Genomic DNA, 11,244 nt, shown 5'->3' on the forward strand with positions numbered 1-11,244 from the left:
TAGATATGACAGAAGAAATATGTATTCTTGTACACATAAATAACAATTGATAATGACAATAATGACAATGGGTATAAAATATCAAGAAACGTCAAACGGTCAACGCCAACCGTCATTTTAAACTTTTTTAGATTTATTTTTATTTAGTACAGTTGATGCAATGTATTATTATTTGACATAAAATTTTAATCATTTACAATCAACAAAAATTAACACATACAAGAGGTTTGACTTTTTAATCAATTTAATTTATTATTTATCGAAAATAATGCCCCAATACGATCTATGAGTAAAAATTTAAAATTGAAAAACAATTGATTCGATCGTAGAGATAATACAAAGTGACAGTAAAGATGTTAATTTTCTACGTATTAGATTATGTTGTAGGAACTCATTTTAATTAAAATGTTTGAAATTTATAACATTTGTTTAAATTAATTACCTTATAATTTGATAATTCATTATGGTTGTTCTATTTTTGGTAAGATTTGATCGTTCACTAAAAATTTAATAAAAGTGCGACAACATTGTCGCATATGTCGTTTTCATTGGCTATTTATGTAGTTTGAAAATCACTTATTGCATTTTAAAAAATATATATACAGGGTGTAATATTTAATACGAATCCCTAAATTAATTTTTCCAAAGCCAGTCCTGGAATTTTTTAGTTTAGCTAATACCAGTCGAATGCTTGATAGTAGTGTACTGTATCATGCAAAAATTAAAAAAATCAAATGAGCCGTATAAACACTACAGTAAAATGAAATAAATGGTCAATTACACAAATCACCCTCTTAATTAATAAAGAAGAGGAGTGGACATTTTTTAGTGGCCACATGATATGCTCCCTGAGGGACTCTACATATGGTAGAAGTATGTAAAGTTCCTCATGACTCACCCTGTATTTAACTGTATGGGATTTTAAAAACGAATACTTTAGAATCTTTTTACTATTTATCAATTTTCTGTATTCTAAATTATATTTTAACCACAGGATCACAACTAATAAATGTCGCAAATGATTTAAATTTATCTGGATCCAGTTAAAGATCCAGATCAACGGGATCCAGCTATTGATGTAACTTTTTGTTCACCTGAACTAGTTAACAAGACATCTTGGAATGTCATCTCTGTTACCCCAGGATCAAATCACTATGTCACCTATATATCTATCTATACAGCCCTTGCTGTCTAATTTTGGACATAGGCCTCCTCTTCCTTCTTCCATGTCTCTCTATTGTAGGCAGTTTGTATCCACTTAGGGCCTGCGTTTTTCTTCAAGTCATCTGACCATCTCATTTGTGGCCTTCCTCTTTTTCGTTTGTAACTATATGGTCTCCAGTGTATAATCATCTTATTCCATTTGTCGTCTTTCTGTCTTATGGTATGTCCAGCGAACTTCCACTTAAGTTTTGCTATCTGCGTTAATACATCGGTCACTTTTGTTTTGTTGCGGATTCAAGTATTTCTTTTCGTGTCTGATAGCCTGATGTTCAGCATTTGCCTTTCCATGGCTCTTTGGGTCTTTGCTATTTTTTCCATGTTTTCCTTTGTAAACGTCCAAGTTTGAGAACCGTAGGTGAGAACAGGAAGTATACATTGATTGAAGACTCTTGTCTTTAAATATTGGGGGTATTTTCTATTTTTTAGTATATAGGAAAATTTTCGGAAGGATACCCAAGCCAACCGTATCCTTCTCTTTATTTCTACGGTCTGATTTTCTTTGTTTAATTTAACTAGTTGTCCCAAATATACATATTCTTTTACTTGTTCTATAGTTGTTTGTGCAATTGTAATTATTAATTCTTCTGGTTGGTTGGTCATAATTTTCGTTTTATTATAATTCATTTGTAGACCTATTAATTCATCCATCATATTTTGCAATTCTTCCCTTTTATGTCGTCTGCATTTCTCAAGTGATTCAAGTATTGGCCATTTATGTTAATATTTTTCCCATTGTAATTCCTCATAACGTCTTGCAAAGCTTGATTGAATAGTTTGGGTGATATAGTGTCACCCTGTCTGACTCCTCGCCGTATCTTAATGGGCTCCGTTTGTTCAACTATTTTGATAAATGTTGTTGCTTGATCATATATATTGGAAATTAAGTCCGTATATTTATAGTCTATTCTCCCATTTTGTAAAGACTTCTTTACTGCCCAATGTTCCACCTTATCGAATGCTTTTTCAAAGTCATCAAACGTCATATACATTGGGATTTTATATTCGTTGGCCTTTTTAATTAATATTTTTATCGTAAGCAGATGGTCGCTTGTACTCAATCCTTTTCTAAAACCGGCTTGCTCTCTTGACTGGTAATTATCTAACTTAGTAGTTAATATGGTTGTTAGTAGTTTAGTTAGCAGTTTGTACATTACATTCAGTAGCGTTATGGGCCTATAGTTTTTCAGATATTTTCTATCGCCTTTCTTAAACAGTAATAGTGTTAGTTGTTTGTTGTTTTGTTTTTCTTTTTTTCTTGTCTTCATACGTAGGTTTGTATACCATTAAATTTTATTTATTTAATTAAAACCTAGTACCTAAAATTCTTCAGTCCGCTTCTGTCTCAAAACGCCCTTAGGAGCTACCGACTTCGCTATTCCAAACACGAGGGTGTCAATGTAACCAGAGCATCACAATAGCCGTGGGCGAAACAATTGCGAAACGTGCCGTTGCATCCTCTCAGAAGGCTAATAAGTTAACGATCCGGCATTCAAGTGAGCAGGACAGAATGGATCACCTTCTTGTTTCTTCTATTCCTACTCTGATTTATTATTGTGCCGTACATTTTGTTCTGAATCGGTATAGAGTAGGTATTTAGTGTTATATTGTTGCCACACGTTTATGTTTTGTATAGATAATGATGTAGAGCCTTCTTTTCGTTAATGATTTACTGCATTGACTGGACAGGTAATTATTGATATGGCGGTCCGATAAATACGAACATTTTGAAAAAGTGGCGATTTATTTATCAATAAAGTCTCCATAAATCCAACGATGATCCAATTTCCTAAATCGCCTTCTCATTCAACTTAAATTTCTGACTGGCGAACGACTTTTTCACAATTGAAAACACAAAGAAGTCGCACAGAGCCAAATCTGGAGAATACGGTGGATTGGGAAGAATGTAATAGTCCGATTTGACCAATTTAATGAGCCGATGCGTTGTTATGAGGAAAGAGAACTTTTTTCCACCAAATGAGCTCATTCTTTTGCAACTCAGTGTCAAATTTCTCCAATAATTCCTTGCCTTCTTGTTCTTCTTCTGGTTTCTTGGTTTCTGGTATGTACCAATGAATCCACGTTTTGTCGACGGTGACGAAACGACGAAACGACACAAAAACTCTTTCGAATTGCGCTTAAATAGCATCGAACACTGCTCTGAAGTAGTCTCACAGTTGCACTTGTTGTCCGGAGAGATCAAACGCAGCACCCATCGCTCCGACAGCTTTCTTATGTCCAAAACTTCATTCAGGATATAATCCACATGGTTTTTTGAGATGTTGACTGTCTCAGCTATATCGCACACCTTCCAATACAAGATCATAGATTTTTGTCACGTTATTCTTCTGTGTACCTGGGCGTGGCTCATTAAAAACAGATGTGCGATGACGTTGAAACTCGTTAAACCAATTTTTGACTGTCTTTGCTGTCTCTGGACGATTTTCCTTCCAAAAACAAGACCTGAATCACTGACCGATATTGTTCTGTTTCCATTTTCCTAAAATCCGCGGACTCGTCCGCTACAAAAGTGTAGAAGTCTACAAAAATCGGAAGTCGTGGATGATCGATGAAATACTTAAACTTATGGATCAGAGAAAAAAAACCTAAGAAAATATCCAAGATAAGAGAAGCCAAAGAGAAACAAAAACAGAACAATATCAAGAAATAGAGGAGTATCAGAGTCGATATGATAGCCTTCGATGGTCGATATTAGCCTTAAAAATAAAGCTCCTTAAATGTTACGTGTAGTCAGTGCTTCTGTACAGAGTCACTAATGAAGAATTACTACTGAGGATGAAAACAACCGCGGATTTGGTCAACATCGTGAAGGGCCGTAAGCTGCAATACTTGGGACATATAATGCGAAATCAAGACAGATATGAGCCACTCCAACGTTTTGTGAAAGTTCGAATTGAAGGAAAAAGGGACCCAGAACGAAGAAGAATATCCTGGCTTGCTAAACTGAGAGCATGGTATAGAAAGACCTTAACACAGCTATTCGGTATAGCAACCAACAAAGTCATCATAGCCAGAATGATCGCCAATGTTCGGAATAGACAGGCACCCTAAGAAGAAGTGGCAGATGCCATAATAAACAAAAACCTCCAAAATGATAACTGGAAAGACAGGAAAAGATGAAAGCTACTCTCGTGTACATCTGTGTAAAAATGAAATCATTTTTAAGTTGGTAAAACTGAACCATGAATCTGTCATCAACAGAATGATCGCCAACGTTCGAAACGGACAGGCACCCTAAGAAGAAGAAGTCTACAGAAATGTAATACACGACAGTGGCGCCATCAGGCGGTACTTATCGGACTTTCGTTGCTTCGAAGATAATAATTACTTAATTCCCTACAAATTTTTAGGTTAAATAAAATAATCAATTCACTATACTCTTACTAGAGATTCTTAGAAAATCGGTTTATGTTGCTTGAAACAGCAAAAATATATTAGGTAAACTTTATGATATTAAGAAAGTGAGATTGAGAGAGAGAGAGAGATAAACTCTAATTATGTAGGCAAAATGCTTACAAAGTGTTCAAAATATTTCAAATTATTAAATTTATGTAAATAATAACGTAGCAGCAAGGAAAAATTTTTGTTTAAAGCTAAATTTTTTTATAAAGATACAATGAATGCATTTTTAACCTTTATAGACCGAATTAGTACGTGTTTTGATCGCTGAATTTATAGTATCGCCATCTATGATATAGGTCTCACACTTTTCACCTTACCCTCGTACTTATCTGTCTATATTTTTAGGTCTGGTTTAAGAACAGGCGGGCGAAATGTCGCCAGCAACAGAAACAACACAACCAACAACAGAGCGTAGATAAGAGCACCCGATTAAAGAACAAAACCACTACCAACCTGATAACTAAGTCATCCCCCACACCAGTTTCCGTTTCCAGCAATAACAATACCAGCACCAGGTAAGCTAATACCGCTAAAACGGATTAGAAACTCAGTATAACCATTTATTAAAATATGATATAACAACCCTCTAATCTAAGCGAACCTTTTATCTTGACAAACCTCATAAATCCAATTCACTAATTGAACCTGAACAAAAATTGGACTTTCTAATTCTTGTAAACCTTCAGAAAAAAAAAATAAACCTTTAGTAACGCCCAGAACTAGATTTATTGACTGGAAAAACTTTACCAAATATATATGGATCTCTTTGTTAACCGTTTTCCATCCACTCCTGAATGTAGGTCTCTCCCAATTGCTTCCATCTTTCTCTATCTTGCGCCAATCGAATCCACTGTTTGTCTGCCACTGCTCTTATGCCATCTACCCATCTTTTTTGAGGTCTTCCCATGCTTCTTGTTGTCGTCCTTTGGTCTCCATTCTAGAATTATCAGTGTCCACCTGTTGTCATTAAATCGGGCTATGTGACCTGCCTGTATATATATGAATGACCCATTAAAACTATCAAGCAAATAACAAACGCATATATGCGTCTATATTCTTTGCAAATAATTAAGTGATGTGCTCAAATGTTCCGTATCTTTTAATGATTTTCATAAATTTGAACTTCAATTGGTAAAAATAGTAGTTTTAATGGTCTTTTTTTATTATTAGCTCATCAGGAAGCCCAGCGTCAGTACCTACAGCACCCCATCTAAGAGACAGTCCGAATTACGTCAAACCTCAACTATTAGCCACTTGTGGTAGTACGAGTTCACCTACAGTAAGTACTACATTTTAAACGCAACTTAATATACCTTTAAGGCTTTAGAATAGTACTTAATAGGATGAAGTTCATCAATCGGACAGTTCACAGAATAAAAAGTTCGATTGGTCTTAAAGTTCATCAAAAAGTTCACTATTAACTGTAAAATTTATATATTTGAAATTTCAGATTCACTTTTCATGAACTACAGTTTTGTGAACAATTTTATCGATGAATTGTTCACAATGAACAGTTCTTTAGGGAACTACAGTCTCTTGAACTTCATAGAATGTGTCAACCTAACGATTGACTGTACAATTTATATATTTTAAATTTCCAATTCACTTTTAAATTAATTAGAGTTCTGTGAACAGTTTTATCGATGTATTGTTCACAATGAACAGTTCTTAGGGGAATAAAGTCTCTTGAACTTCAGAGAATGTGTGAACCGACACTATTGACTGTAAAATTTATAAAAATTAAATTTCAAATTTACATTTAGATGAATTACAGTTCTATGAACAATTATATCGATGGATTGTTCACAATAAACAGTTGTTAAGGGAACTAAAGTCTCATAAACTTCATAGAATGTGTCAACCTACATGATTGACTCTAAGATTTATATATTTTAAATTTCAAATGCACTTTTGATGAATTACAGTTCTGTGAATAATTTTATCCATGAATTGTTCACAATGAACAGTTCTTACGGGACTAAAGTCACTTGAACTTCTTAGAATGTGTGAATCTATACTATTGACTGTAAAATTTATATATTTTGAATTTCAAATTTACCTTTAGATGAATTACAGTTCTGCGAACAATTTTATCGATGAATTGTTTGCAATGAACAGTTCTTTAGGGAACTAAGGTCTCTTGAACTTCAAAGCATGTGTCAACCTACAGTATTGACTGTAAAATTCATACATTTTAAGCTGTAAATATACCTCTCAATAATCTACAGTCTTATGAACTTTTTAGTCGTTGAATTCTTGCGAATGAACATTTGGACAATAAATTATATTCATTATATTCGATAAACCTCCTCGAATCTATTAAAATATATTATTTATGGTAGAATTCATAATTGCAGATAGCAAGTTCGACCTACACAAATTCAGCGAACTCAAGCATTTGGTCTCCGGCATCGATAGATTCGTTTTCGATAGACCAACATAGATGGTGTACGTCGACGCAGCCCTCAGTACTAAGTACCACCAACTCCTCGACGAACTGCTATAATAATTACTCCTACTATTCCAACATGGAGTATCTGAGTTCAGCGCCGATGAATCACTCGCAATTTGCAGTAAGTATTGTTGTATTTTATCATCATTTATCATATTAGTCATTTTTCTGTTTCTTTAAGTGTGTATGTGTAGATACAATAAATAATCAATACTAACTCATCTTCTTTCCAGGAGAACAGTTTGGAATCAAGTTGGAGCAAATCCCGAGACGAATCTTCATGGTTGTACAACAGTAGTTGGGATAGAAAATGAAATACCATCAAGGTCAAGAAGATTGGCAAATATTTTTAAACTTCCAGGATCTCACTGCTGTTGTTCTTTTAAGCCTAAATCAGTCTTACTAGTTTATTTCCAACCGCAAGCGGAATCAAATTCAGTTTTTTTTTCTAATTGTTAAAGAGTGAGGACTCTGAAATGTTATGTGGTTGTACGGCATTTTTATCTCATTATCACAACTTATGAGACATTGAGACAAATCATTTTTTAACATTAAATTCGGTGGGATGTCTTATTTTTATAGGTATACCACCCAATTTACTTCCTATCAAACAATAGATCACATGGGTTTGGCTTAATTATTTATGAAAGGTCTAGTCTCTGATGTTATGCAACCAGTACAACATTATTCTGTCTATACCGCGCTTTTCTTCCTTCAGATTCAGTTCCAAACATTAAAATATTGTTACTTACAAGTATGCCACACAGTTTACATCATCTACTTCTCTAATCACAACTACAACTATTGTATTTGTTCTTAGCTTTTTATTCTTATAGGTCTAGATGGTATGCAACCAGTACAACATCCTTCTGTCTACATCACGCTTTTTTCCTTCCTTCAATATAACTTCATCTCAAATGTCTGATTAGATTAGACATACTATTCCTTTATTTTTTGATTATATTTTAAACGTGAATTCAGTTCAGGAGATATAAAATTGATGGAACTACTTTTTCGGAAACTTGCAAAATCACAGCAGCACACTGGTCTCTGTTCTTAGCTTACTGTTGAAAGATCTAGCCCCCAATGTTATGCAACCAGTAGAAGATCCTTCTGTCTATACCACGCTTTTCTTCCTTCGACATAGTATCATTTCAAAAGAATATATATTTTTCCTAAATTTAAACTTCTTGTATGAAAATTTTAAAACATTAATACAGCTTGACCAATGACCGAGATTCGACATAAGTTTTTTTACGTATCTTCATACACATTGGAACTGCAAATTCGCAACTGTCCACCATGTCGTCTTCTTTGTCCACTATGATTTCACAAGGTCTCCAATCAACACTAGGTTATTCTACATATAGACGTATATCACCAATGGAAAGGAATAGGCAACAGTCAAATAATCGAGCATTTTACAAATCAGTGTCAAACGAAAAGAAAAGCTTCAGACCTAGATGCGTGTCTGTACTCAGAAAAAATGATCAATTAATAATAAATGAAAAAGAACTGCTCCAAACATGGCAAGAATATTTAAAGACTCTACTAAACAAACATCAAGAGGAAGAACATGGAGACAATATATATTTTGGGGTGGACCTACCGGTAGAGGACCCCAAAATAGATGAAACATTGCAAGCAATTAACAAACTGAAGAACGGAAAAGCTCCAGGCTCTGACAATATACTGACTGAATTCCTTAAGTACGGAGGAGAAACTCTACATAGACAAATACGCAAACTAATAACACGTATATAGAACGAAGAGAAAATACCAACAAAATGGCACGAAAGTGTAATAATCCCCATCCATAAAAAGGGAGGCAAAATTAAGTGCTCTAATTATAGAGGCATTTCCCTACTTAATACGGCATATAAAATCTTATCGAACATCCTATTAAGTAGGCTGACACCGTTTGTAGAAATTTCATGGGGGAATACCAAGCCGGCTTCAGAAAACATAGATCAACCATAGATCAGGTCTTTACTCTAAGACAGCTGCTTGAAAAAGGATGGGAATTCAATAGAACTATCCATAATCTCTTCATAGATTTCCGGCAAGCGTACGACAGCATTAAAAGGGATCAGATGTGGAATGCAATGACAGAACTTTCAGTTCCAAAAAAACTTATCCAGCTTGTTAAGTTATGTGTGAATAGCTGTAGATCCAGAGTACGGATAGGTAACAAACTCTCAGAATCTTTCGAAATAAGCAGTGGCCTAAAACACGGAGATGCGCTGTCACCTCTACTCTTTAATATTATCCTGGAGAAAGTAGTAAGAGGAGCACAACTTAAAACAGAATTATTGACAGTAAATGGACCAAAATTACTACTAGCATACGCATATGATATTGACATTGTGGGAAACACAGTCACCAATGTGAAGGAGACTTTTAATATATTGGAGGTAGAGGCAAAGAAAACTGGTTTAAGGGTAAATGAAGAGAAAACCAAATACATGTGCATCAACAGACAAAAGGGACGAGATAGAATACGGCAAAATGTTACAATAGACCCATATAACTTTGAAAGAGTGGAGAGTTTTTAATATCTCGGAGCAACAATCACTGCAGATAACGATATCGCGGAAGAGATTAAAGGAAGAATTCAGGCAGCAAACAGATGTATGTACAGCCTCCACAATATTATTAAATCTAACAGCCTAACACGAACATCAAAGATTAGAATATATAAAACGGTGATTAGACCGGTGCTCATGTATGGGTGTGAGACGTGGACCCTGACCAAAGAAACTGAAAGAAAACTTCGATGTTTTGAGAGGAAAATCCTCAGAAGAATCTTTGGGCCTTATCACGACATTAATAGCAACCAATACCGAATGAGAACAACTACTGCGGTCAAGCAGATGTATAGAGCGAGCGATATAGTCCAAGAGATTAAATCCCAACGTCTAAGATGGGCTGGCCATGTCCATAGACTCCCTAATAACCGCCTTGCCAAGTTAATATGGGAGGAAGCTACCACAGGAAGAAGGCCCTTAGGACGTCCACGAATGCGATGGAGAGACAAAATATGGTCAGATCTAAGAACAACGGGGCTACCCACTGTGACCCAACTATCATGGACGACCGTTCAAGATGGAAGTAAGTTGTGCAGTCAGCCAAAACCCACCCCGGGTAGTAGTGCAACGAGAAGAAGAAATCACCGACAAATCATCCAAATACAAAATAAGACAATTTTTCACCACTCGGTTTAAGTCATCTACATTCAAAAATTGATTTTTTTCTCAAAATTTGTATAATAATTTTAGGCACCATTTAATAAAACCGTTGATCAAATAACCTCCCTACTCTAAGGAATAACCCAATCATTTGGGTTATTCAATCAACGATAAAACCCTGTTCCCAGAGTTATACCACACTTATTACATTGTATACTGTTTTATAAATAATATGTACCTATATTTTACCCCGAAGTTATACAACACTCCTTACAGTAACCACCAAAACTACAATACAGAAAAAAAAGCAAATTTGATTCTACTGCTGGTTCATTTTCGGTATCATCTTAAGTACCTTTTTAAAATATAAATGTGCAATGGAAAGATATTCATATCAAAAACAAAATATTTTAATGTAAATACGTCTAAGATAACTGTATCATATAGTTGTATAGTTTTTGACCAATACAATAATTTTATCGAATTTAAGGGTATGACGCAAGGCTCTATATATATACTAGTCAAATTCTATGTGCCAATAAAATGAAAATCAACGAAAATGTCTTTAAATAATTTTGTACAGGAATGTATAAAGTATGAAATAAATGTAAATTGAAAATGTTTATATTTTATTTAAAAAACTCATTAAAACCACACGAATCCTGTATATATACATATAAGGTTCTTGAACTCCTAAGTGGAGCATAGACCTCATTCCAAGACTTTCCTTGACCTCTTATCTCGTCCATGATGTATTGGGCGACCTCTTTTTCTTCTTCCATGGGCATTCACTCTATACTGGAAATATTTTTTTGAGTGTGTGACCAATCCAACCCTACTTTCTGGACTTTATTTGATGTTCTACCCTTTTTTGTTCGGTCAGGTGTAGTAATCTGATATTAATAAAGACCTGCAGTTTATTTGTAAGGGTTTTTGTCACTTTCCAGGTTTCACATCCGT

At 34.6% G+C, this 11,244-nt stretch overlaps 1 protein-coding gene across 1 annotated transcript in view; it reads left to right on the forward strand.

Annotated features, from left to right (window-relative positions):
* Positions 1–10,862, forward strand: part of LOC140449382 (uncharacterized) — an 89,096-nt gene extending 78,234 nt beyond the window's left edge. The window contains exons 5-8 of the mRNA XM_072542534.1: positions 4,990–5,159; positions 5,815–5,923; positions 7,002–7,217; positions 7,330–10,862. Of these exons, the coding sequence (XP_072398635.1) occupies positions 4,990–5,159; positions 5,815–5,923; positions 7,002–7,217; positions 7,330–7,410 (576 nt within the window). The 3' untranslated portion in view covers positions 7,411–10,862. The remainder of the gene's footprint in view (positions 1–4,989; positions 5,160–5,814; positions 5,924–7,001; positions 7,218–7,329) is intronic.
* Positions 10,863–11,244: the final 382 nt, after the last annotated feature.

The sequence above is a fragment of the Diabrotica undecimpunctata genome, chromosome 9, assembly GCF_040954645.1.
Source record: "Diabrotica undecimpunctata isolate CICGRU chromosome 9, icDiaUnde3, whole genome shotgun sequence".
NCBI classification, from domain to species: Eukaryota; Metazoa; Arthropoda; class Insecta; order Coleoptera; family Chrysomelidae; genus Diabrotica; species Diabrotica undecimpunctata.